This window comes from Xiphophorus couchianus, chromosome 12, assembly GCF_001444195.1.
Source record: "Xiphophorus couchianus chromosome 12, X_couchianus-1.0, whole genome shotgun sequence".
Lineage (NCBI taxonomy): Eukaryota > Metazoa > Chordata > Actinopteri > Cyprinodontiformes > Poeciliidae > Xiphophorus > Xiphophorus couchianus.
This window is the reverse complement of record NC_040239.1, coordinates 25704630-25732099: the sequence shown is the minus strand read 5'-3', so window position 1 is coordinate 25732099 and position 27470 is coordinate 25704630. Positions and strand designations below refer to the sequence as shown.

At 38.3% G+C, this 27470-nt stretch overlaps 1 protein-coding gene across 1 annotated transcript in view; it reads right to left on the bottom strand.

Moving 5' to 3' along the window:
• dock5 (dedicator of cytokinesis 5) overlaps positions 1–27470 on the bottom strand; it is a 69366-nt gene that overhangs the window by 29538 nt on the left and 12358 nt on the right. The window contains exons 2-20 of the mRNA XM_028033455.1: positions 25057–25140; positions 24863–24903; positions 24721–24776; positions 24327–24423; positions 23994–24142; positions 22790–22925; positions 22531–22688; positions 19854–19935; positions 17443–17572; positions 15692–15764; positions 10039–10181; positions 9734–9859; positions 9469–9593; positions 7475–7573; positions 5842–5914; positions 5613–5716; positions 5201–5381; positions 2151–2248; positions 1975–2064 (exon numbers count right to left, since the gene is read on the bottom strand). Coding sequence (XP_027889256.1) covers positions 1975–2064; positions 2151–2248; positions 5201–5381; positions 5613–5716; positions 5842–5914; positions 7475–7573; positions 9469–9593; positions 9734–9859; positions 10039–10181; positions 15692–15764; positions 17443–17572; positions 19854–19935; positions 22531–22688; positions 22790–22925; positions 23994–24142; positions 24327–24423; positions 24721–24776; positions 24863–24903; positions 25057–25140 — 2045 coding nt within the window. The remainder of the gene's footprint in view (positions 1–1974; positions 2065–2150; positions 2249–5200; positions 5382–5612; positions 5717–5841; positions 5915–7474; positions 7574–9468; positions 9594–9733; positions 9860–10038; positions 10182–15691; positions 15765–17442; positions 17573–19853; positions 19936–22530; positions 22689–22789; positions 22926–23993; positions 24143–24326; positions 24424–24720; positions 24777–24862; positions 24904–25056; positions 25141–27470) is intronic.

The window sequence follows — 27470 nt, the reverse complement described above, 5'->3', positions numbered from 1 at the left end:
AGATGCTAACTGTTTTTATTTAATAACAGGTCCGCAGCATCACAGATCCTCCACCATAAAAATAAAAACACTTGGCAGTTGGCCGTTTTGCACGTTATTTCAGTTTTCTTGGTGAATATGTCCAAGTAGAATTATGCAAACTTTCAAGCTTTCAGATCCCAAGTAGCAACTAATAATGTAATAACAAGCAAAAATGTAATACCAGCCAATAACGTAATCTGAACCGTTTTATGCAATAAAATCAATAACAGTGACTTTGCAAAATGTGCCATGTTTTTTGAGCCAATGACATAACATTTTGTCATCTTGCAAATAACTGTGTAATAAATTTAGGTCACACGACTAGGGTTCTATATCTAGATTTTGTTCAACAAATAATTCTTAATTTGGCTCCCAGAACTTTTAATGAGTGCTGCATACGTATTACAAACCACTGAACAAATGAAAATATGACTATGTCAAAAAATGTGTATATAAATAGTGTGTTTTCAAGGGGCACAGTCCTAGTTATCAAATATTACTATTGACTGAGGTTAATACATTTTTAAATAACTTTTTTTGGTCATTATATTATTGGCAAAATGTTATTGCCTGAAAAACATACATTTAACTAGGTTAAGTAATATTTATTAGTATTATTACATTTAAAATGACCAATGCCATTATAATGTTGGCAATATGGACTCATGTTATCGGTTGCTGCATCCCAAAAACTGTTAGCATAGCAACGATTGTTTCTTTTGCTGCCCAAACTGTTTTACCACTGCTGGTTCCATGAGAAGGTCAATAAAATCAGCATTCACCACCATTAACAGCGTGTGGCTATGTTTCAGAGGTTTGTTTTGAAGTAAGAAAGTAAGCAGGTGTTTAGTCGCTTAGGTGTTTAGTTGGCTAATGAAGACTGCTACTTGGGCTAGCTGAAAACACTTTGTTACAGAAGCAACAATGTAGCCTCCACAACCTTTACATTTTTTGTGTGGCTCCATTTTGAGAAAAATAATAAACAATGAGCGTGGCAGGCAAGGTAAAAATGATTTGTAAGAATTGTGGGAATACCCGAACTGGCTAACTGTTAGCCGCTACTGATGCTGAAGTTAGCATCCGCTTCGAAGCCTCAAATCAAGCACTAAACTAAATGTGTGTTTCACAAGATTTTCTATCAAATGCATTCTTAGAGAGGCATTTATCAGCTCTAAGAGTCTAAAAGACCAAACATGAACTGGATAATTCTCTTCAAAAACAAATACATTTTAGTGTTAGTAAGATTGGCGCATGTGATTTTGTTAAAATTTTAACAAAATAAATTTTAATAAATGTGTGTACTTTAAAGCTTGTGTTTTCAACCATTTCTAGTTTAAAATTATGTCACATTTATAAAAACATTTCTTCTTTTAAAGCGTAGGGGTGCCAATAAGTCTGGAGGTTAACTTTAGGTCTATTGTTCACTCCTCTTCTGATATGAAAGAGGGGAACTAATTCAAAGAGGGTCTTACTTCTGTTTTACATTAAGGGTAATGGTTTGCTAGAGAAGTGGCGGGTAATGTGATGAAGCAAACGCGCTCTCTGCTTTTCTTTGAATTGCCAAATTTGCAGCTGCAGCCAAAAGGCAGCCTTCACCGCGAGAGGGAGGAGGACATGATATCATTTAAATATGGAGCTGACAACAACCATTTTCTGGCTTTTTCTTCTTGAAGGCATTCAGCTGTTTACATGAAAAATGCAGGAAAATTACCATGCAAGATTTAGGGTGGAAAAAAGGCTGAAAGAGAAGTTCAAATCCACATCGCTTTGTAGAAACAAGACAGCTGCTTTCTGAGGTCATAGGAAGAATCTGTTTTTGATGCCTTACACTTCAGCCTTAAATCTTTGTAAGGGGAGGAAGGAAAACATCTCAGAGCAAATCTGCATACTTCATCTAACAGCTAGAACTTTTTCCTCCTCATGACTTATCCTGCATCTTCAATAAGGACTAACCAGGGCATCAAACACCAAAGTGTCATAGGTGTCTTTTTCTGAAGTCTCCATCATGATGTTGAACAGAGCATCAAGAGTGTCCTGGAGAAACTGTGGACAAAACAGGTACATGTTACACAAATGCCAGTCAACAGGGCAGGAAATTGTTTTTATTTTAAGCACATTCAAGAAATTACTTTAACAATCTCCCCTCCTTCCACTTCCATGAGCCTTTGCAAGATTTGGACCAGATCATGGGAATTAGACCTCCAGTTCAACAGACCCAGCAGATCCACTACAGAAAAAAATAAAATGAATCAAAACATATCAACAGTCAAGTAGAGGCATTGATAGGATCTTGAAATAGTTTAGTTTTTATAACACAGCAGCATAATTTCTAACCAATTTAATATAAAACAAAACAAGAGATTTGCTGCAAGTTCTAAGGTTTTATGAACTAATGTGAACTAAATATAAAATGTGTTCAAGTTCCGTATCTAGTGATTGTAGTTGGAATGACGTTCTAAGAAAGGTTTTGGGGTAGGAATGATAAAAAAAAGTCACTGTTTAAATAGCAAATGACTTAGGATATATATGAATTATGCTCATAATTGTAAGGATTCAAAGTTGGGCTAGCTGTTGCTTGTAACCAAAAGCACATGGCCATAAATTAATACCAAATAGATGCACTGTACAGTATAACTAATTAAATGTTTGTTGTTGCTCATTTTGCATGATTTACAGCATCGATATGACCCTTTTTCAAAGTCACGTTTTCCTTCCACTCAACCTTCCATTATTATGCCTCTTTAGTGGCTTACTTACCCTAATTATGAAAAGAGATGATGACTGCTGAACAAGTGTTACGACTGCAGTCTTTCATGATTGCACAGGTTTTAACATTTCTGTATTAATAATCACTTTTATTGATCTTATATTATATTGTTGTTGTTTTTTGGGGGGAAATGTGTGTTTTCATTGTCCGTAAGCTAATATAAGCAAACTTAACAGAAATAATCACCAGAAAAATGTCACATAGTTTAATTTACTGAATTTGACTATAAAAATGATCTAATTTACTGAGATGCACCTGCAGAAATGTTACCTCCTCTTCATTTTCACAAATGACCTTGTTAGATCTGGAAGCGTTGGAACCTTCTGCCTCCACGTTTCTCTTTTCTTCATTTAACAAAGGAGCTGCAGTTACAAAGCTTTTGGTTTTCGTGGATGTTGTTTGAGTTACTAAATCGCAAAAAACACACCATTTTCATTTTTCATTCATCTGTGCTGAGATTTTATATAAATCACTACAAACGAACCTCTTGATAAGTTTCCTCACTGAGAAATGCAGTTCTGATGTGTCAACCTCTGCTGCTGCACCTTGTGAAGTTCAGAATATACAGTTTTCCCGTAATAATTATTTTACGAAGGAATCCTGCTTTATTGTGATAATTGAAGTAAAAGTTTGGTTGGATATAATATTCAATAATTTATCCAATTATAAATTTTTTATTCAGATTTTTTTGGGGTATTTTCCTTCAGCCACCTGGCACTAATTTATAAATTATTCAGGCACAAAGTTTTTAATCGACTAAAGTATGATGCTTTTCTGACACCTTCTGTCAGGATTTTTGGAGGATTTTTTTTCTCCCTTAGTTAATAATTTTTTTTTTTTAGACTTGTCACTCCTTCTGTGCTCCAGTTGTCAGCTCTGCTAATTTTTAAAGCCTATAGCTACTGCACAATATGACCTGGTAAAAAAGGTCATGATAGAACAAAATTTAAAGGAAAACTTTGAAAGGTTATCATAATGAAGAACTGCGGCAGGAAAGTCTCCTTATTTACATTTTCCCCATCTGCTCTAATAGGAAAAAAATGTAATTATTTTCATAAGTTATTTGAAAAACATGAAAAATATCTGCCATTACAGCAGCAGCAGGATTAAGCTTTCTCTCCTCCACCAGACTCAGTCACACTTCTCTGGAAACCTTCTAAGAACAGTGAGTTACCTTCTGCTAAATCTTGTAATACCTGATCTAAGTCACTTTGAGGAAAAAGAAATCCCCGGCTGTGCATGTTCACGGTGTAAAATTGGCAACATGCGTCTTTAGCACAGAATCGTTAGTGGCGGCTTTTCTAAGGAATGACTAAAATACAGGGGAAATGCAACAAATGTGTTTTTTAAACAAATTTCAAGACCTTTAATGGTATTTTAAGAGACCAAATGCAGGTTTTGAAAGATATGCTGAACGTTTTAGACTCTTTCCTTCAAAAAATTAAATGATCTTTTGTCGACTGCTTTAATTAACCGCTGTCTGTAATTGTGACAAAACATTCAAAACAAAAGAAATCTGTAGGAGGGCACACACTATTTCCCAGTACCGCATATTTAACATTTTTATCTGCCTGAGATTCACCGCTGCTTGACAGAAAAAAGCATTTTGAGCTTCAACCATTTACGTCCAGGTCTAACTTCTCCTGTCCTCCTTCAATCCTGCGCAGCCGAAGGTCGCCTGTTACAAATTCAATTACGCTAATTCTGTTAAACGTCGGAAATTTAAATACAAACTTAATTAAACCTGCAGCTGGTAACATCGTCGCGTCAGCGTGTTATTAGCAACTCACAGCGTTTTGCCGGCCACAGCTTCTCTTGCTGTCCTTCACAGAATGTCTGAAGGTCATGTGGGTTGGTTACTGGTTACTGGTTTTGTGAAGTAGATGAGGTTTAAAAAAAAACAAGAAAAAAAGAGTCTAAAACACTCGAGCTTTCCACTATACTGTTGCTATGGCTTTTAGTAAAATGCCTGAGAAATTGCATTCGTGTTTTCTCTACATAGAGCACAGAGTCATGAAAAAGTGTCCCCTCCTCCACCTGTTGCTGCACAAACCTGTCTAAAACAAAGGCTATGAAGATTTTCCTTTGCTTGCAAAATCAAAAAAGCTTTTTTTATGCATCTCCTACTTTGTCATAACGCCATCAATTTCAGTGGGGACATAAAAAATTCAGGCAAAGTATTGCACAAATATAAAAAGTAAATGGAAAAATTAATAAAAGCAAATCTAAGACCTAACTAAATATTGACGTGATTAAAAGTTTAAGACCTTGCAGGAACCTTGTCCAAGTTATCCCACTATAAATAAATGATTTTAAAAAATCCTAAGCCCACACTTATTTCTGACAGGACGGCTGTCAATTACCACCGAGCCCTTTCAACACAGGTAAAATTAGAAATAAGCCCGGCCGTACCATTCTGGGTGAGTTTAGTGGAGCAGGTGAGCGTCGCGATCTGGAAGCTGTCTTTAGTCACTGGAATAACCCCTGAATGGTGGAACGGCTTCCCGGTTTGCCTCTGAATCTGCTCCACTGCGACCCGGGTGGCCGGCTGGCTGAGATAAACCTTTGCATCGTCTGCCTTTTTCACATCAGCCTAAAAAAAAAAAAAATAAATTCCCGACAGAGGGGGGATGAATAATGAAGCACATTGATCGATGGAGATGTAATCTCATATTTATTGACTAAAAGAGAGGCCCGCACATAATCCACCTGCCAACGGGCAGCTATTCATGACACCCCGTTGCATAATTAGGATAATCATGCTTATCTTTTACGCTCTGTGAATTTATGATGCGAACACTCGAGCGCCATCCTGGAATGCTACCTTGTAGACGAAAAGCTCATGCCTGCCATCTTTCAGCGTGGTCCCGTCTCCTCTCATTAGCTTGACGTACGCCATGCCAAAGGGCTTCTCTGATTTGTCCCTGGCTGAAGGATACACAGTAGCATGAGACAGGAAGGAGCGGATTCACCTCCAGCTATGCTTAACATGGTGGCAGGATCTGCCATAGGAGAAAAAAAAACAAACAAAAAACAACACAAGAGTAACTCACAGTCCTGGGAGGATCTGTGTCGGAACATCACCCTCAGGTGGCAGCGGCACACGTCTTCAATGGGAATTGTCACCTTGTAACATCGTGGGGAGAAAACAATAGACGAAAAGGTGTCAGATTGGTATGACGGGTACATAAAACACATGTTTTCTCTCAAGAGTTATTTGGCTGCACGCACGTATCCAAAAAAAATAATAAAAGCAAGCAAAAGCACACAGGATAAGGGAACATGAAGTGCAGTACCAGCTGTATTTGTTGCCACATGTCCTAAAGATTTGGGAAAATTCAATGTTTTATTGTAGTAGTATAATATCACACTGAAAAAGAAATATATATATATAATATCTTTAATATTTGAGTTATTTACATGGCGGGAAAAAAAATCCAATGTCAAGGAATCACAATTTTTTTGGCGCAATCAGTTGTCTGAAAAACTCCCATCAAAAATCACAATTAGATATATTTTTTAAATTCACACTTGAATTTATACTTTAACATGATCAGAGTTCCTGAGAAATACCAAAGAGTAATCCATTTCTTTCTGTTCCCATTGAGTACAAATATCACAACCCACTGAGGCCAATTTCTTTTGCCGCTGGCTACTCGGCTGACCCATATTTATGCTGCAACCATGGATCATAGTAAGGATGGCAAGAGAGATAAGAAAAATCTCCAAAGTTCACTAAATCCCAGGAAGGGATGGCATCTGAATTTAATTTTTTGTTGTCTCTACATACATGTATAATAAGATTTTGTCTTGGGGTCATTATTCCAATTCAATTAAAAAATATTTTATTTATCCCAAAAGGAAAATGAAATGTTTCCACAACTCCTATCATCCGAGAATCTTCAAAGAGACACTGAGGGCAGGAAGGATGTCAGGCAGCAGTCGGTTTTCCAACAAATCTGAAAAGGCCTCTGATTGAAGACACTGCGGCTGTATGAAAAGTCATCAGACTGTCGTGACCAGCCAGCAGCTCAATATCCACCAGACGGAGACGACATTTAACATATCCTGGATGACACCATCGGTTTTTGACCAGCACTGCTAATCCACCTCGTTTGCTTTTGCAGCTCCCGTTTAGATCCAGGTTTGGCTGGACAGAGGGATATTGGAGTCAAGGATATGATCCACTCGGTTTCCCAGCAAAACTCCATGCGGGTTTGCTGTGAAACGAAGACGGGTTTGTGGAAAAGCTCTTCGAGTGAGGATAGGGGAGGATATGCGATTCTGGGTCTGTTTTTAGAGTGCAAAACATCAGGAACTTCTTGAAATATTAGGACATTTTTAAAAAGAAATCTAGATAACTACCAGCAGTTATGACTCAATAACGACTCAAAACATAGTTATAAATGTGAGGACAGCAAGAGAGGATCCATCATGCTAAAGAGAAAGGATCAGATCCCTCTCTCTGTATGCTTCTGTCATGTTTTTTCTTAATATTTGATAAAACATGCTTAAATTAAGAGTTTTCCCCAAAAAGTTTAAACGTGGGGACCTTACGATAAAAGATTAATTTGATTTCGAGGCTTATTAAACCTCTTTACTAGGAGTGCTGATAAATCTGATCTGCATTTATTCACAGTTACTCTGTGTGACGGGTGCAGAGCCAGTCCTGACAGATGAGCTTACCTTCACCGTTTCATTCCAACATGGCTGCTTCACCTGGTAGTAAATGACAGACTTGTACTCCGTTATGCCGTCATAGCCGGCCCCGGGAAATATCGCTTTCTGCCGAAGATTGAACAGAGGAGAGGAGTTTTACATGACAGGAACACTATCAGAGCTTTCTCTGGTGCTGCATTTGATATCTATTTGCTTTGACCAAAAAAAAATATATATATATATATTTATGACAGAAATATATGCACATAATAAATATTAAAAATCTGAATCATAGCAGGGACATAAACCTGTTGGGGGGAGGAATATTAGCACAGAAAAGTGCATATACTAGCAGTTCATTCAGACTGAAATATTGCGTTGTTCATTCCCCCTTTCCATCGTCTGGTGAAACACAAACTTACCATCACTAAAGTAAGTGAGGATATCTGAGGTAGCAGCCCTGAGTGATTAATTTTGGAACTATATGGTCATAAAAAGAAAATAAACGTAGCTTCTCACATAATGACGTATCCATATTAAACATAAACCAGCAGACGCACCAACTATTAGCAGATATTACAGGAACTCCTGTACAGTCATTATGATTGTAGAGAAAAAGCAAAAAAATATATTGGACACAAATTTATTCTGCAATGAAAAACACTGACAGTGCATAGCAGAAGTATTCAACTCCTGTGAAAATGTTCTCATGTCACATCGATGAACTTCAGTGTATTTTATTGGGGTTTATGTGATAAACAGAGGCAAAGTAATGCATCATTTTGAAATGGAAGGGAAAGGAGACATGGTTTCACAAATAAAAATCTGAAAAGTGTGGCCTATGTGCCCAGCTTCCCTGAGTTAACACATGGCAGAGCCCCCATTTGCTGACGTCACTGGACATCCAGAAACAGAAATTTTCACCCAGTCTGCTTTGCAAAACACTTCAGAATCTCAGTCAGACTGGACGGGAGATACAATTTTCACTTATTCTCAATTCAAGGTTTGGACGTTGATCAGGACATGCTGAGCCTCTGTCACAGCCTTTTACAGCCTCCAACGGGATTTTCCCCCCGGGATTATCTAGTATTTAGCTTCAGCTTCCATGCCTCTGCAAATACGAATGCTGTGGTTAACCACAAAGATGACATTTTCAGGGTAAAGACATTAAAACGTCTGTATGAAATATTTTATTAAAAATTCTTTTTTTTTTCTTTTTTTAAATATTTTTACATAAAACTAATATGTCATGATAGTGTAACATGACAAAGATAAAGTGGAAAGATTGAGATCGTCTGGCTTCTCCCAGTGATGCTATTGCTAAAACGCTCCTGATCAAGAACAATCAGAGCCAGGAGGAGTGTCGTAGCGCTGTCAATCAACCGTGCGTACACGCTGCTAAATGTGTTACCGGCAGAGAAACGACTTAACCTTTCAGGAAACCTGTTTATCTGCTGTCAGCAGATGCCATGCTAACTAGCTTGACCAGTGGTGGCAGGCTCTGCTTTCAGGAAGAAGCCGTAGCATATCAGAGGGTGTGAGCAGCACACACACGTACGTGATTAACAGCACTAAGACCCATTTCCTGTCTCTGACTGATTGTTTCTGATCGAGCAGTGTAATTAGAGGCAGAGGTCGATTTTTTTATTTATTTATTTTTACAGATTATCTGTCTCATATTATGCTGTCACAACAAGGTGACAGTTTTAACAAATATGTAAAAAACATATTTTTTACCTACATACTGCAGCTGTAAGTTGCATACCTGGTTTTCTCACTTACATGCATTTGTCCTGTACCAGAAACTCCCTAATAGAAATGCTCAACACACTCTTCAGGCTTTGAAGTTAAGGGTTTGAAAAACTGTCTTGTATGTCCCTACTAATGGACAACTTCGGTCTACTAGAAAAACGCAAACACAGTAATATCTTGTAACAGGAGCTGAACAAAGGCACACAGAAAAAGGCCTCACTTCAAATAAAAACGGAAGAGCACGCGCTGCGTCGACGCAGACGTTTTACCTCCATCGGATTGCCTTCATCGTCATGCACGCTGAGAATGACCTCCACATTTTTCGGGGTCTTCTTTTTGCCTCTGTCAAACTCTCCCTGAAGCAAGGTTACGTAAATATCATTCCTAACATTTCCTGGAGAAGGAACAAAAGGAGATCATTAGGTGGACGGGCCAGGCATTCGCAGCACGCCTCAAATGAGCGCGAGACTCAAATGAGCACGATCAGAGCGAGCGTAGAGCAATGCCCAGCAACATAAAGGCTTTAAATCCCACCTGGGAGGATGATCTCTGGGAAGCCCATTTTCCTGACGATCGCTGCGCTGCGGTCTACTAAGTGGGGGAAGTCCTTCCTGACTTGAGCGAGGTCTCCCGGGAGGAGCTTCAGGGTCACAAACAGCCCTGGCGGACGGCATGTAAGGAAATTCAATGAGGCAGACACCAAAAGGGTACGTTTCGCAAATCCCTCACACTGATTTCAACTTTACTCCAAAACAAAAGGGTTCATTTAGAGTGACCCTCGAGAAAGAAAAAGAAAAAAAACAAAAAACACAGGGGAGTCTGTGATCGTTCCGCCTCACCCTGGCCTTTATGATTGACCTCCCGCGTGGCAATGACTTTGTTGAAGACAGCCGTGAGCGGCTCATTCTCTCCTATGACTCTGGAAGGGACGAGCGGAGACATGATGATCTGCCTCTGGCGGATGTAGGTCTCCATGGCTATCCTGGGGGAAACATTTCGGAATGAGGAAAACAACTAAATCAGCTGCCGCCGACTCCGACAGGTGACAAAGAAACGGACGGCAGAGACTTGCAGACAACGAGAGGCTCTCTCTTTCTGCTGACAAGGTGTGCCGTTACGTTTCCAAACATGCCATTTACCGCGGCTGAATGCAAGAGAGAAATGCTAAACATCTCAAAGTCGCTGAAGAGATGTGAAATTGCTTCTGACTAAAATAAACAATTTGGAAATGGCTGCATCTCATATTAAAAATAATTCAATTGTGATAATTAGCAAAGCTACAAAATTCATTATTTAAATGCTAAATGTATAATCCAGCATCACACCATCCAATCTTACTCATTTAACTTTTTGTCTAATTAGCAAAGTACTTTGGTGAGCTTTGAGTGAGAACCTTAGTTCAAGATTTCTAAAGTGAGGTCAATGTTTAAAACCAATACCTTCTTTGTAAAAGATAATTCTGTTGACATTTTTTCATTTGCGTTAATTTGGAATAATCATCTGGGAAACTGAAGCTAACGGCTAATCCACGGCTTCCTAAATCAATTCCAGTCATAAAAAAGTCCCAGCGGTTTATGATAACGCTGTTTTATGAATTTCTGTTGTCACATTTGCAGTGTCCAGGTATTTACAATATAGAAATAAATAACTATTTACACAAGAAATTGAGTTTGGTGTCGGTGTCCCACCAAAAACCTTCCTAATAGAAACATGCACTGACAACACATAATGTATCAATGTACTGCGTTCAGTCAGAGTAACTGCAAGATTGGAAGCAAAGGCTGTCTAAAGAGGGGGAAAAAAAGCATTTGCGTAAGGTTACTATAATATTTATGCTTTTAAAAATATTTTATTTTTCTAATGTGCAGTTAATCCGAGCGAAACATTGTCCCATTCTCAATACATTCTTCACTCAGGAAGATCATTGGTGCGTACCACCTCCGGTCTCCGTTTCCTCAATCAATGTTCAAGAATTAGCGTTGGCATAAACGACTTTGTTGTTTTTGAGATCAGAGTTATTAGAGGAATTTCACTTTGTTTTTGGCACTTTTATTCCTACAGCACAAACAAAACATATATGCTAAATGAAGAAAAAGAGATATTAATAATGGCAAGTTATTAATTATGGCTGCTGTTAATCTAATTTTACTACCTAAAATCACCAGATGGCATTTATGTTTATTAAAACTGCCGTGATTCCCCATAATCTGTAGTCAAACTCAAACCCTGAGCACAAACATCCAGTACCGTACCAGCTAATCTTGGTTTTCAACTTGGATTTGGCCATTTGTCTAATTAGCTATGTACTCAGTGTCATTTTGATCTAGCAGCTTAGGGGTAAGTCATCGAATGGTGGATATTTGGCCTACTCCAATTATCAAAATGAAATGTTTTATGAACTGTGAAATGAAGAGGCCACACATTCGCTCGTCGTCATCACCGTCTGAACAAGATCAAAGAACCGTCCAATGATATATTCACTGCTCACTTTATCATGGTTCACTGGTTAATGTGTCTGTTGTGTCAATTAATGTGTCTCTGTTATATTTTAGATTGGGTGTAAAATAAATGAATGTAATCCAACTAATGTTAAGCAATGCTTACTGTGTTCCTGTTTATGACCCAGACAAAATAAAAAAAACAACAACAAGCAATTATCCATACGCAGGGGAAAAGGCGAAAAGCACTGTACTGAATTAACGAAATGAAAACAGGAAAGCAAAAACATGCAGGGCGGGCGTTTACATGCTAAGAGTTTTTTATGTACTGCAAGAGCTGTCAGATTCAGGTTGGATAAAATCCTGCGTGTTTACAGATCTTTCCTGATTACTGTACAATCTCCCATTTTGTGTGTGTGGTTTTTTTTACACTGTGTGCATAAATATTTAGCAAGTGAGTAGTTCAGCTCTTCATTATGTCTGGGGAAATTTTACAAGCTACACTGAATCCAATTCTCATGGGATTGTTGTTCAGGTGACACGTGTTTGTGCAACGAGCAAGGTGCGACGTAGAATAATCAACACCTAAAAATCTTACGGCAAGGAGAAATGGACCAAAATTTGGGATTCAACAAGCACTTTAAAAAATAAATTAAAAAAGTATTTTTAAAAGCTCTTAAGCCGTGATTATCAAAAAACAAAAGCCCAAAAACCAAAGTTTTGGTTGTAAATCCTCAACAAGGTCGTACAAATATGTTTGGAGAAGAAAAAGAACTAAGAAGAAGTCAACATAAAACTACAATGAACACCTTATCCTTAAAAGTTGTTCAGAAATGGAATCGACTTGTAATGTCCAGAAGGAAAGGCTGGATGGACCAGACGGATGGACTCATATTTGGACAAAGGGCACCACTAAGAGTTAGACTGCATCAAATTCCACGACTAACTAGTTGGACCATTTTAGGTTAGAAATCAAGTCTTCAAGCACAGACTTATACAGCACGTTTTTTTTAAAAGGCAAGACGGCGCAACACTGTTTCTATGAAGGTACTTGATCAATCAGCCAGCTGGGTAAAAGCCTCAAAAAACAAAAGAACTATCCATGGAGTTTGTGAACTTCTTCAGAAGCATAAGATTTAATATATATATACACACACGAGGGAAAATTTCAGCTCTTAGAGCAGGACAGCTGAACAAAAATACGACTCTATGGAAGAAATCCAGTTAGTGGAGAAAAGAGAGCGGATGCATTGGGTACTTAACATTTTTTAGATGTCTAAAGTGTTCATTAGTTAACCCTGAGGAGTTCATTTGTTCGATTTTCTCTAATTAAATTAGTAAGAAGGAATTTGAGAGAAATTATGCATCCTGAAAGTTTCCAAAGAATTGTGCACTCACATATCCTCCCACTGAGAATGTTAATGGTCACATTTCCTTTGCTAAACATTTCATCTTCAAGTGTATTAACGCTTAGCACTGAAAAGACCAACACAATATATTAATCTATTTTATAACCAAGCTTTAATATTTAATAGGACCACATCAATTCACTGATTTTTACTGAAAAATGTGGCTTTGATGCACCGAAATTCTCTTTTAATTTGTTAAGCTTGGCAATTTAAAGCAAAATTATTAGCTTAATCGAAGTAAGCATTATACAACATTTTAACTTAATAACTCTGGAAACTTGGGGTGAACTTTTTTTTTTTGACATTTCCTTACATATGGAGATCTGCTTTACTTAAATGACATGTTTGTTTTCCCCATTTTTAGTTGCTAAAGCACATTATAACAAAGGATCCGAGATAAAATATACCAACCGGTCTTTACTTACACCGTTTGGTCTAAGTAAAGACCGGTCCAAGCGCCGCCGCCGCTTCAGTTCGGCTGCGGAGAAAAATTACGCACATGTAATATTTAAAACAATTACCCAAGTGTAAAACAGAGGGGCGGACTCTCCATTGGTCTGAGATGTTTGGTTCATCTCGTGGGTATCGTTTTATAGAGCCACACCTACCGTCAACATCTGGTCAAACTATGCTTTTCATTCCCTTATAAGGTAGCTGGAACACGCCAAATTCTCATTTCATTTATTTGTTTTTTCCTTTTTGGCTATATTTTAAAAGTTTGCTCAAAATTCGCAAGCCAATCGAATGGAATTATAGCTACTGTGTTCCCTAAATCTGCATGAATCTCACCAGTTTTCTGCATGACCAAGTGTTTTTGGTCTAGTTTTTATGAAAAATAACCTAATACACTTGAAATAAGACCAAAACTGACTTACAAGTAACTTTTCAGAAAGATAAAGGAGCATTTTTTAAGTCAGTATTTCTTTAATATTGATGAAAAAGTTCTAGTTCCATTGCCAGATTATTTCACTTACAAAAAAACATTTTTACCATGTTAAAAGTGAAATAATCTGCAAATGGAACAAGAACTTTTAAAAACAAATCAATATTAAGGAATTATTGACTTAAAACATGCTCTTTAATCTTGCTAAAAAAGTCTCTTGTAGGTTAGCTTCGTCTTACTACAAGTGTACAATGATAGTTGCATTAGAAACTAGACCAAAAACATTTGGTACAATTTTGTGGTTTTGCAGCGTATTGTTCTCAACCTAACCTCTGAGGTTTTTGCAGTACATCTAAATTTATACTTCGATTAAATGAGACGCAGGTGGACTCTACAGACCGATTACGTAAAAACTGAAGGCAGTCGGTTGCACTGGATTTTATTTAAGGGATGCAGAGCAGAACACAATGTTTTTTCTCAGATTTTAATTTCAAAATGTATTTCTGTTGTCTTTTCAGTTTATTAATGTGTTTAAAAGAAGTTCAAAATTGTATGTGCTGAACAGATGTTGAACAATAATCCAAACTCTAAATAATAATAATAAAAAAAAGTTCCTTCTACAATACGATAATGCACTACTCTGTACTGGTCACATTTGTTGTTTAATGTTAGAAATGTTACAAACTCAAAGGGGATGAATTATTTTTCCAAATCCCTGTAAATGTGAAACTAGTTTCAATTTTAAAGCTTCTCTTCTGTGAGACAAGTCCTGATGAGGACACACAAAAACCAGACGGAGCTTCATGCGGTTAAAATCAGGAAGTGAGTGCGCACATGTAACATACAGGAGGTGGCATAAATACAAAACAGAGCTCAGCATTGTGGCTCGTTTGTGACACATTTTCTCACAAAAACTGGCAGCACAGCAGAACCGGCGGTCGATAACGACTTCGATGGTTTTGCCGATGATTTCAGAAGCACGGAAGCGTTTCAGAACCACCCAATCAAGTAGATATCGGTGCTCCCCGTTATCCCACTTTTTAGCTTTTCCAAAATTTCATTAAGCGTGACCTTATGGTGGAGTCATTTTCGAACCATCCAATTTGCTGTTAGGACAGCAAAATAAGTCGCCGGGTGTTAATGAAAGAGAAATTCATTTGTCACGGCAGGAGAAGACCAACAAAGGATCCGGCGGGTTTAATTCATCCTCTGCGCAAGAGATAAAATACGCCAAACGGTCTTTATTTGCACGCAACCCTCCGAGGACCGCTTCAGTTCGGCGGTGGAGAAAAATTACACACATGTAATATTTAAAACAATTACCCAAGCATTTGATAGATCCTGAGTTATATTCTGGGCTAATAAAACATGTTTGTTTATCTGTAGGTTCTCGAGGGGGGAAAGCAGCCCATTTACGACGCAGTGAAGAGAAACAAACCGCGGTTCAATGCAGTCGAAATTTGGTTTACATAACAAGAATCAACCAGGCTGTGTTTATGACTCTTCCATCTAAGATCTCCGTGAAAACACCATCCTGATCCCTCCTGCTGTGCACGAACCATGAAAGCCCAGTCGGCCTATGACGAGCCTCAACACTCAGGAAGTTCTTTTTTTTTTCCTTCATTCATTCTTTTAAAAACAGCATGATTGGAAAAGAAAAAGATGGAAACAAAGGGAGAACACTAGTCCAACTTCTTTGTACAAGTTCCTCTCACTGAGGTGGCATCACATAAATGAAGCATGACAACATGAGGAGACTCACTGCTGAAACGGGATGAAATGCTGCTTGTCCTCATCGTCTATTTTGCCGCGGGCGACGTCTGTTATGTCCATCACTGCAACGATAAACACGTCGGAAGGATAGCAGCAGAGTTTGGACACTTTTCAAGTAGAAACACACACAAAAAAAAACAAAAGACTACTGTATTTTCTTGCTTTAATTAGCTCAACAGCTTAGTACCCCTCAAAAAAACTCTAGAAACATTTTTCTACATTTTTACAAGAAGAACTTTTCCAGCTTACAATGGCAGCTGTATTTATTGGCATCTATTGTTCAGATGTGTACAAAGCCTAAAAAATAATTTGTCTTTTATTGCACTGGTGGAAACTCACAATGAAAATAGTTAGAAGTAGTCCACTTTTATTTTACCATAATTAAAAAATTTTTTATCCTGTGTTAAAAATAAATACATTTTTAAACAAAATCACCAGTGATACAACATCCATCTAATAATTAGTTTGAACTAAATGCATAGCTAACTAATGCATGGTTTTCATAAGATTATAAATGTATTGTTTGTATTTCCCTGGAATATAAATATAATGAGCCTTAGCAACTAAAAATGGGGAAAACAAACATGTCATTTAAGTAAAGCAGATCTTCATATGTAAAGAAATGTCAAAAAAATAAGAAAAGTTCACCCCAAGTTTCCAGAGTTAAGTTATAATATTGTATGATGCTTATTTTGATTAAGCTAATAATTTTGCTTTAAATTGCCAAGCTTAACAAATTAAAAGAGGATTTAGGTGCATCAAAGCCACATTTTTCAGTAAAAATCAGTGAATTGATGTGGTCCTATTAAATATTAAAGCTTGGTTATAAAATAGATTAATATATTGTGTTGGCCTTTACATTTTTCATTATGAGATTTTAATTAGTTGTTAATAATTTTGCTCTATTAAAAAATAAAAAGCTTCCATGCACACGAATCACCTAAATTGAGAGGTAAAACTACATCATTCTTGGATTAAAGAAAAATAAATATATATTTTTTCTAAATCACTCTGGGGGCCACAAATAGCCACCAGGTTGAACTTTGGACACCTCTTATTTAGATAAGTAATTAAAGAAGAATGGTTGAAGATGCCTCTCTCTAAATGCCCCAATTTTGCGAAATGCTGCATAAGAAGACTAAGTTCTTCTTCCCTTTTAGCAAAAACAGAGGCTGTTAACAGCAGGGGGGAGTCTACTGCATCACTGGCGACTTTGCTAAGAACATGAAAGACTCATTTCTCCAAATTAAAGATGAGACTTTTCAGCATGAGATTTTGCTGCTGTAGGAGAAAAAAGGTGAACGTTGCCGAGTTACTTGGCACATGCAGCTAAACAGATTGAGGAGTTCTCGATCTCCTGAGCTGATAAATTCCTCTAAATTCCTCCCAGTTCTGCTGCCAGTGTGGCTGCGTTTTAATTTTTTTGTTGTTTTGTTTTTCTTCTCCCTTTTTCCTGGCTACGACTAACACTCGGATTTTTATTCCATTTGCTTAAGAGCTGGAGGAAACTATTTCTCATTTAACTCACTAACCATCTGGCCGGAGCCTAAAAGCCAGTTTCCACCAACTCTGTCGCCAGGGCAGAGCAAAAGCATTTTCTGGGTCAGGAAACAGGTGTTCCCCTTTCTTTTTGTTCCATCTTTCATTCCTGCATCTTAAAAGAACCACCCTCTGCAGCTGTGTAGCAACAAAAAAGGGGCTTTTATTACCGGTGATTATGAAGAAATATTAGCAGCTCACCGGCGACGCCGAACGGCCTCCGTAAGCCACCTGTTTGTTTCTTGCCCTCTTTGAGCTCCATGCTGCCCACTCTGATGATCTGACACACCAGGAAGAGCCGCTGCCTCATCAGATCGCTGCTGCTCAGGTCCTGGAAGGCAAACAAAGCTGATTGGCGGTGACATACGAGGTACATTAGATACAAAGGCAGTGACCTTCTCCTGTCATCGATAGTTTATTATGAACGATCACATGGTCAGAGTTGCAGACATGACAGTAAAGGTTACAGGACAAAAGCACGGTGTAAATGTTGGGAGAAAGCATGCTGACACAAGTATGTCTGTGTTCTAGTGTCTCAGCATTTGTTTTTATGGATGTATATAATTAAAATATATTAGAAATCAATACTTTAGTAGTTTGGTTCAAAAAGTAAAACATACACTGCATCCAGAAAGTATTCACAGTGCTTCACTTTTTCCACTTTTTAATGTTATATCCTTGTGCCAAATTACATTAAATTAACCTCTTTCCTCAAAGTTCCACACATATTTTGATAATAGGGAAAATATTTCTTGAATATATGTGATTTCTTGTTTTTGTTATTGTTAATAAATGTGTAAAAACACACCATTTAAAAAAAAATGTTTTCAACATTAGCATACTTGTACAGATTTCACACTGTTCAATGTACAATTGTCTGGTTCAGGTTTGACGGATGCTAACTTTAGCATCATTAGCGGCTAACAGTTAGGTAGTCGTGATGGCCAGCTAGTCCAGAAATAGTGTTTATTCACTGACTGTCACATAAGCTAACAAATTCAGAACTATTTCCTTTCTTACTTACTGTAAATGAAGACCTGAGGGAGGGAAGACATTAATTTAATTTAGTTTGGCAAAAGGCTGCAATATCACAAAATGTGGAAAAAGTAAAGCGCAGTGAATACTTTCCGGATGCAGTGCGGCTAGATCAGATTTATTACATACAGGATGACATATCTTAAGCATTTATTTCTAATTTAGACATTTACAGCTGACAGCTAATTGAAACGTGAAATTCTGTCAGAGAAAGGAGACTGGAGTCCTCAGGTTTGTCCGTTTGGTGGTGAAATCTCCACGTGTTAGCAGAAAGTGACACAGGCCAACAGCAGACACTATGTTGGAAAATAAACTTTGCCCATTCAACAGACATTCTCCACAAGAAAGGCACATCGCTGATGAGCAATGATAAAAAGCTGGCTGTTCACAAAGTATTGAATCTAACGGAAAGTTGAATGGAATAAAAAATAATGGCTGAAAATAATGGTACACATGCAAGTCTTGAGAAGATGCTCCATACAATTGTCAGGGAGAAATCCACTATGGACTGAATCTGGAATTAGGGCTTCAACAGGAACTATACACACAGATGTATCAGGAAATGAGCTGCAGCCGCTGAGTTTCTTGTGTTCATAAAAAAGACAGTTGGGAGTGTCTCAACTGGACGAAGGAGAAAAATGACAACTTTTTCTCTGCGCTTCAAAGCCCTCTTTTTAGATGAAACTGCACTTCGTTTGGAAATCATGGTCCCAGCATCTGGAGGAAGAGTGGAGATTAATCTAAGCTGCTTGATGTCCAACGTGACGTTTTCTACAAACAGTGATGCTTTGAGAAGCCGTGTCATCTGTGGATGTTGGTCCACTGGGCTTTATGGAGTCCAACATCTCAGCAGTCGCGCACAAAGAAATTTGACATCACTTCTTCATGCTTCCCCGTGCTGACAAGCCGTAAGGAGGTGCTGGTTTCATTTTAGAGCGGGAACTAGCTCTAAAATGACTGCCACACTGAATGTGTTTCATTTTCAAGAGGAAGATGATGGCAATAAACCTCAGCAGAACCCCTGGTTGATCACCTCCATGCCACGCCGCATTGATGCTTAATTCATGCAAAAGGAACCCCAACCAAGTATTGAGTGTAAATCCTGTGGAGTAGATCAACATACTTTTCAGTAGGCAGACATTTCATCGATAATCTTTATTTTATTGTCCTCGTGCAATATTCAAATTATTTCAGAAACTAAATGTTTCTGCAAGTTGAAGTAAATACTGAAAACATTCCACTTTGTATCTGAAGAGTCTGTAAGTGTCTCACTTTTTAATTTGAAGGACACAAATAATTAACTTTCATATGCCTTTGATGGTAAGGGTTTGATTCTGCTCCAAAACTCCACTTCCTGGCAGCTCCGTTGCTTGTTTTCCCAGAACTGCCGACTCTCCGAGTACAACAAACGGCAGCAGCACAACTCATTGACCTAGCCACCCGTGAAAGTGAGTAATTTACAAAAACTGTCATTAAATTTCGAGCGACCCAGAAACAAACAGTCTTTCAGGTAAGGTTCAGACTGTTTACATCTTTAAAACCAAGGGAATACAGTCAGCAGATTGAGACTCAGTTACCGTGAATAAGGCCGGCAGGTTGTTGAGTTTTTCAATTTCCTTAGGCATTCCCGTACTGTCCCAACGCACCAGGAAGTTCTCGCTGCATGAATTCAAATAGGAATCACAGTTAGACAGCACATTATCTGAGCCATCGGAAGAAGTGGAAAAATGGAAGCAGGCCATGCAGCAATTCTTCATAATTTCCTTCCAGTCACCTGATAAACAGAAAATATGCATCATATAAATCTTAAACTACTTGCACTGTTTGATTAGTAACCATGTCATCTCGTAGATCCCAACAGAGCTTTCCGAAAATCTTGACTCTTAAAAATGAATGAGTCGAGCTTATTGTCTTAATTGCCGCCTAATGCTCCCGCAGTCGAGCCATGTTCAGACTCTTGCTTTTATTTTTAGTTTTACGATATTAAAATTCATAAAAATCCATGCTGTTTATAATCAGTGCTGTCACTTCCCAAGAGCAGGCACGGCAGCGGCTTAGCTGCAAAACAAAGCTGCCCTCCATTTTTAAAAAAACACACATAAAATCCTGCTTGAGGTCTCAGTGGCATATCTGTGACGTGCAGGGCCACAATTACCAGAATGTGGGCCCCTGGGCTGGAGCCAGTTTTGGTGCCCAAATTACCATATTTTAATAGCTACATATGTAAAGTTAAAAATAGATTTTTGCATACTCTGTATATATAAAATAAAACATTTTTGCCTAATTTTAATCAGATTAAATGCTTCCTGTCAAATGTTTCCCAAATGCCAGAATAATGAAGATTTTTTTATGCAATTCTTTAAATCAGAAGTTTATATATTGTCAAATTCCTAAAATAATGGCCTAAGTCTTTTTTTTTCTGCCAAAAGTGAATGTTTTTTGGGATGGGGTGGGGTTTATTTCCCTAAATCATCTTTCGGTAATAAAAATATGGTGACTTGTTTTGTGCCAAAATCACATTACAGCAGAATTGTGGACCTACACAAATCTGGTTCATCCTTGGACAAGACTGCAGAATCCCAAAGAATGCCAAAAGTGATTTTGAAAAATAAAATAAAATAAAAAAATCACCACCTCTTTCTTTCCGAAAGATGTTTTAGGCATACAAAAAAAACAATCACTTTTGGCAACAAAAAATGACTTAGGTCATTATTTTAGGTGGGTTACAACACAAGTCCAGAAAGGGCACTAACAGGAGAGAGAGAGAGACGTGAAGTAAATCCTGTACCAAATGGGCTCAAAGGCCACTCAAAGAGGAAGAAACCATTACTTCAAATGCATCATAAGAAAGACTGTTTCAGTTTGCAGATGCTCTCTGGTACAAAGACCTTCACATTTTGGAGGTTTGATGGAGCTAAAACTGTTTCACCATATTGCCCATTGTTGTATTTGGAGGGCAAAAAAACAGAGCGTGAGAACCTCGCGACTATGAAGTACAGGGTCGGCAGTATCCTGTTGTATGGGGGTTTAGCTGCTTCTTCGTAAAAATTATGAAGATAGAGCATCATTTAGAAATATTAAAGAAACATCTAAAGATGGCAACCAGGAAGTCAAAGTGTGGACACAAATGGGTTCTCCAAATGGGGACTGGTCCAGATTGGCTACAATGTGGCTTAATAGCAATAAAGACAGAAAGAGAAACGGTAAAGTGCTTTTATGGTGCAGGAGCTTAAACCTGTTTGATTTTTTTTTTTCTAAAAGCAAAATCATAAACAGCTTTTATCAGACAATGACTTCATTCGCACACAAAAAATGACCCAAAATATTGTTGTAGAAAATGCTTTATGGTTCCTGTTGTTGCCTCCGTCGTGCGTGGAGTGGAGAGCTAGGTTTTGGGCTTGTGTTATTGTCATGTTAAGACAGACTTGTGTTGTTTATCAGCATAAAAAAATTCTAAACATTGAAAGTAATTAGGGTTTGATTTCTATAAAAACATCTAAAATAATGCATAAAATATCCATGCATTTTACAAAAAATTAAACTGAATATTTTCACCCAGATCTGGGTCCCCAGATTGCTGCGCTGGTGACCCCGGCCGCAGGGCGGTACATCACCTCTAAAAGCTGGCCGCTTTGCTTTACACCTTTGTTGTGCATTCACATCATGTAGCAGCAAAAACGGAGGCAAAACAGATTAAAAATATTCCTCTTAAAGGAATATTTTTAATCAGTCTCTAACAGAGACAGTTTTTCTCTGTTAGCTGAAAAGAAAACCCACTTCACTCTGCAAATCGGAACTGCTCCCTGAATAATACATTTTTAAATTCAAGGCCCCCCCAAAAAAGAGACACTAGTGGGGTTTTTTGTGCTTTTTCCTTTTTCTCCAAGAATTTTTTGTTGCAACCTCAGAAAGTCCAAAACATGCTTTTAAGCTCCTAAACAATGCATTTCATTATATTATTCCACCCTCCACATATTTATTTAATGTATTGCTGGAGCTACAACATCAAGCACAGAGTTACAGGACAGTAATGAACAATCTTTATAGGTTTTTATTATTCATAGCTGAAAGAAATTCTTCATTTATCATGTTGTAACTTTTGCCGAGAAGTGACAGACCAGGGGAAGTGGTAACATAGTGTGGCTTTAAAATCAAAAGACCATTTTATAGTGGCTTTACAACCAATTAGAAGTAAATTATTGACTCCGGGTAACACGAATTAATATCACACAAGCGACATTTACGCCTACTGACCTGATAAATTCTGACTGGTCGGGATCGTAGAGAGACATGAGCAGCTCGGCGTCCTCCCCAATGTTGCACACAAAGTTCTTCAGGTTCATGAGGAGGCTGTAGGTGTGCACGGAGCTGAACAGCGTCTGCCGCCTCATCTCCAGGTTTTGCAGTCTTGTCTGCGTGAAAACAAGTCGGCGTGAGCGAGTGCGAGACCTTAACCGGAGCCGGCAGCCGCGGCAGGACTGAAGCGAGCGTCGAGACCAAACGGGAGTCGTGCCTTCTCTTCCTGTATCCTGTCGTCCACGCTGCGGGACGCCGTCTCGTGGGCCTGAAACAGGCTGACGGTGCTGGTCCGGTCGGGATCCAGCGTGTTGCCCGCCTCGTCTCGGACCACCAGGTCCAACCCGAGAATCCTGCACGGCAGAGGGTCAGTCAGGTGTGGCTCAGGCAAACATGGTGTTGAAAACATTTATTAAAACAGCTGGTAAAGATGTGCAAAAAACAAACAAACAAAAAACCAAACTTAAATTCATCTTTTATTGCAACGTCATAATCTCACCATGAAAAAAAAAACCTGAGGATAATCTGACAACAGAACAAAATTAACACAAAGTTAGAGTAAACAAGTGAGAGGGACTTTAGACTATTCTTTTTGGTACGATGCTTAGAAAATCCCTCCTCTCTGTTCAGCATCAGGGTTGTTATCCTGTTGGAAGACCCAGAGGCAAATACATCTTAACTTTGACTAGGCCATTCAAACGTATATATTACAGTGTTTGATGCAAGTAATTTCATTGTTTTCTTCCTGGGATGCCATGTTCAAAGCTCCATCAACTCTGACCAGCTTCCACTTCACTGCATCCCCACAGCATTATGTTGCCACTACTTTGTCCTGTTATGGGGATGTTGTTTTTTTTAGGTTAACATAGTGGCAGTTTCACACCTTCTTTTGAGATTATTTCGAAAAAATTTTGCACACTTTTGTAATGAAAATGCGTGTAACACACACACATAATTAGGCTGAGATTAAAATACTAATGGGTAGACTGTATTCAGTAATTACTAAAGGAATTAGTTGCACTGAATTTTGTTTAGGGGCGTCAAAGTAAAGAAGTGTAAATAGAAATGCATGCCACACTTTTCAGAATCCTATTTGGAAAAAAAATAACTGCGAATATTATTTTTCTTCCATTTTATTTAATACTACTCTTACTAAATTGTGTACTGATTTGTGTCCGTCTGTCACATAAAATGTCATTTCAATACGTTAAGGCCTGTGGTTATTATGATGAAACTGTAAATGTACCCAACTCAGATTTGTAAGACTTTTCAGTGCAGGATTATGTTGCTGCATAAAAAGACGCGTTTATTTTAAGATTTTTTTACACAACTTTACCAAGAGTGCCCAGCACTGTAAACTTCACAATTCTTCCAGCAGAATATATTTCTTTTAGGTCCGTTGAAAAGAGCGGGAGCCGTACCGGTTTCCATAATCAATCTTTGCTGTGACTTTCTTCTTGAGCTCCACAAGGTCATCCTTGGGCAGCGTTCCTGACACAATCTGAGATCGATACTCGATGAGGCTGTAGGCCATCTGCTGCACACTCCTGAACAGGGTAATCTTGTTTGCCTGTCAGGAAAACATGTGCACGCTTTGTTATATACACGCCGCAGTTCAGAGGAGGAAACAGCAGTGAACTTTTCTTTTTCTCAGCAAAAAAAAAAAAAAAATTAAAAAAAAATTTTGAAAGATGAAAATGCATGCCAGCAGTGAAAGAACTGTGTGTACTGGAAACGAAGCGATCCACACGTACCACGAAGAGCTCCTGCCATATCTGCACCCATTCCCTGAGGGTAGCCCCTATCTCTTGCACCAAGGGTAAATCTGCAGGAATAATTATTTCCTGTTTTCTATAAGCCACAAGGAAAGAAAAAAAAATAAGTAATGAGATATCAGAAAAGCAGCTCGTCGCTCACAGATCATGTCTCATGATCTGAAATGACTCGAGTGCATTTTTATTTATTTTTTTACATCGAAAGCAGTCGGGACAGTTGGTCTGCACGGCCAAGAGAAGCATTACTTAATTCTTACTTATGATAATTACAAGTGTAGTGCTTATGATACGGGCAAACAGAAACGCAGCACGGCAAACTCAGAGCAAAGTGGATTATCGTCAAAATGAAGTGCTTGCTGACTTGAGATCTCACCCTATTCCCTCGACTGTGGCCTCTTTTAAGTGGATGTAGGAAGCCGGGAAAATGCCCTGAGGAAACAATCAGGAAGTAATAGTAAATGCATCGGCATTACAGGATGAGCTACGGCACAATGCAGCTCTTGTGATGTCTATACCTTCTGTGCCTTCTTTCTGAGTGTGTAGCCTCTATACCAGCCTGTGAATCAGAATTGACAAAAACAGATTGGACAAAACAGAAGTGACATGGTGTAGAGGTACAGCACAACACAGAGTCACATACACATAGGACATCGCTCTAAGATCATGTTTTTAGAGCGGTGAACAGGGAGACGTCATGGCTGCCACTCACCTTCCAGCTTCTCAAGTATGTGCACCGTGTCCCCCACCTGTAGACGCAGCTCCTGTTCGCCACGGGGGTCATAATTGTAGATTGCTAAGGGGGAAAAAAATAACTGTTTCATTACTGTGGCAAAAAAAAAGAAAAAAGGAAGTGCTGCTCACAAAAAAAAAAAAGTGGTTTCAGCTGACTTTTTTTCTGGGATTAAAGAAAAATCCTCACCCTCAATCAATTACGACACAGTGAGTGAAGCAAGAAAAAAAAAGTTCTGCCTGAGTGGTCTGGAGTTTCTCACCAACAAATCAAGCCAGTTCACCCTCGTTGTTGCTCTACAGAGGATCTAAAGCTAAGATTTATTCCTCATCTGGCTGCCCGAGTTTTAGAGCAGCAAGCAAGCTTGAGTGACCCAGGCGACTGAGGCCTTTTGACTATTTTCAATTGAATCTCACGCCTCGAGGCGGGGTTTGGCGTTTCATTGGGCTGCTACACTGTGAGGCTGCAAATAGGTATAAGACTGGTAAGTAACTTTGAATAAAAATGTCAGTTTTATGCTATTTAGACAAAAGTTGCATGTTGTATAGCTAGCTACCTACTCGTTTGTTTTTTCAAAGAAAAGAAAATCAACATGAATAGTTACTGCTGCTAAAACAATGTAATATATCGAGTATTGCACTTAGAGCTTTATAATATTTATTTTTGATTCTACTGTCAGACACAGGCCCAAGCAAAACGTAGAAATTATTGCAAAATACAAAGAGAACACCAGATTTCATGTCAGATTGAAGTTTTCTTTGTAAGCGCACAGTGCATCCGGAAAGTATTCACAGCGATTCACTTTTTCCACATTTTGTTACGTTACGACCGTTTTCCAAACCGTTAAATAAACTCTTTCCTCAAGACCTTTTTTTTTTTTTTTAAGTAAGAAAGGAAATAGTTCTTCAGTTGTTCGCTTGCATGACAGATTCAATAAACACCATTTCTGGAGTGGTAAACAGCTAACTGTTAGCCGCTAATGAGGCTAAAGTTAGCGCCAAACCTTAACTGGATTTTTGCAGTGAACAGAAATTCTTTAAAAGAGTGAGACCAGTAAAAGTATTGTAATAATAAAAACATTTTTAAAGAAACGTTTTAATTTTTTAGGTGGAAAAATATTGGGACCACCTTACAATGAGAAAAACGCAAGTCAAACTTGGACATAAATTATAGAAATGATAGAAAATAGAGTCTCATCTCTAAACCCTGTAACTTCTTTGTGAAAACAGTAACAATATATACCTTAAATTTTAGATGGGTTGCAACATACATACATACCAATTTTTTTTAAAGTGTATTTTTGTTCTAATGAGACCAATATCATGTATCTGGTCTCCTAAGCTGAGTGTATTGTTACACCCCTATTAAATAGTACATGTGTAAACTTACTTATTTCAGAGAACATTATAGGCTTTTGCCCTTACCAAAATGATAACTAGAAGTTAAGATAAGATTTATTGTCATTGTCATCAACAGATTACAACGAGATTGAGATTTGCTCAACTCGAGTTAAGATGCAGGTTATGTGTATAATTAGTCAGAATCTATAAACTCTTTGCTTGGGCAGAATTAGGTTTGAATTAAGGTTTTACTATCAGAGGATTTTGCCACAGGAAATAGTTCCTAACAGTAAAATTTCACTGTAGTTTTTTTGTTTGTTTGTTTGTTTTTTCCCCCAAAGCAGCTTTTTAACCAACTTCAAGTTAGTCAACTATCGTTAAAAACTTCACCATCATAAAAGTCATTGGTGGTCCATATTTAGTTTTCAAAATATATCTACTTTTTCCCAGCAAAAGTGGAAATATTACCAGAACAGACAAATCTGTCTGTCCTGTCAGAGGACAAGGGTAGAAGCCAACTTTCAGCCAGCAGGTCAGCAGTGTGCAGCAACAAGTGGAAAAGATTTGAGCAGTTTTACTCTAAAATCCAGAAAAATGACTCCAAGTTCTCCGATGTCCTTTAGGAACAGTGTGAGGAAAAAGTTTGCACACTTTGAAAATGTAACTTTGTTACCAGTAACTGGTCTACTGGTGGCGCACAGCAACAGGTGGGGGCACTACTGCCATGTCCCTCCTAGATCTGGGGAGGGTTTCAGTCAGTGTGTCAATTTCCCTGGCCTCACAAGAACAGATGTTTAAACAGCAAGACAAACAAAATTATGTCAGTTTTAAAACTGTATGCCTTTTTAATCTCGGTGTTCTCTGACGCAGCCAATGAGCTGATAGCGTTTGATCATCCGCCTTCTCGCAGGCCTTTGATAAATACCGTCACCGGTTTAGTTTGTGCCAAATGGTACCAACTGCAGATGCCGTCCTCCTGCACGTTCCCGCGTCCACCTACCGGTGCTGCTGAAGGCAACACCTTTCCCTCTCACCTCCAGCCTGCACATTTAT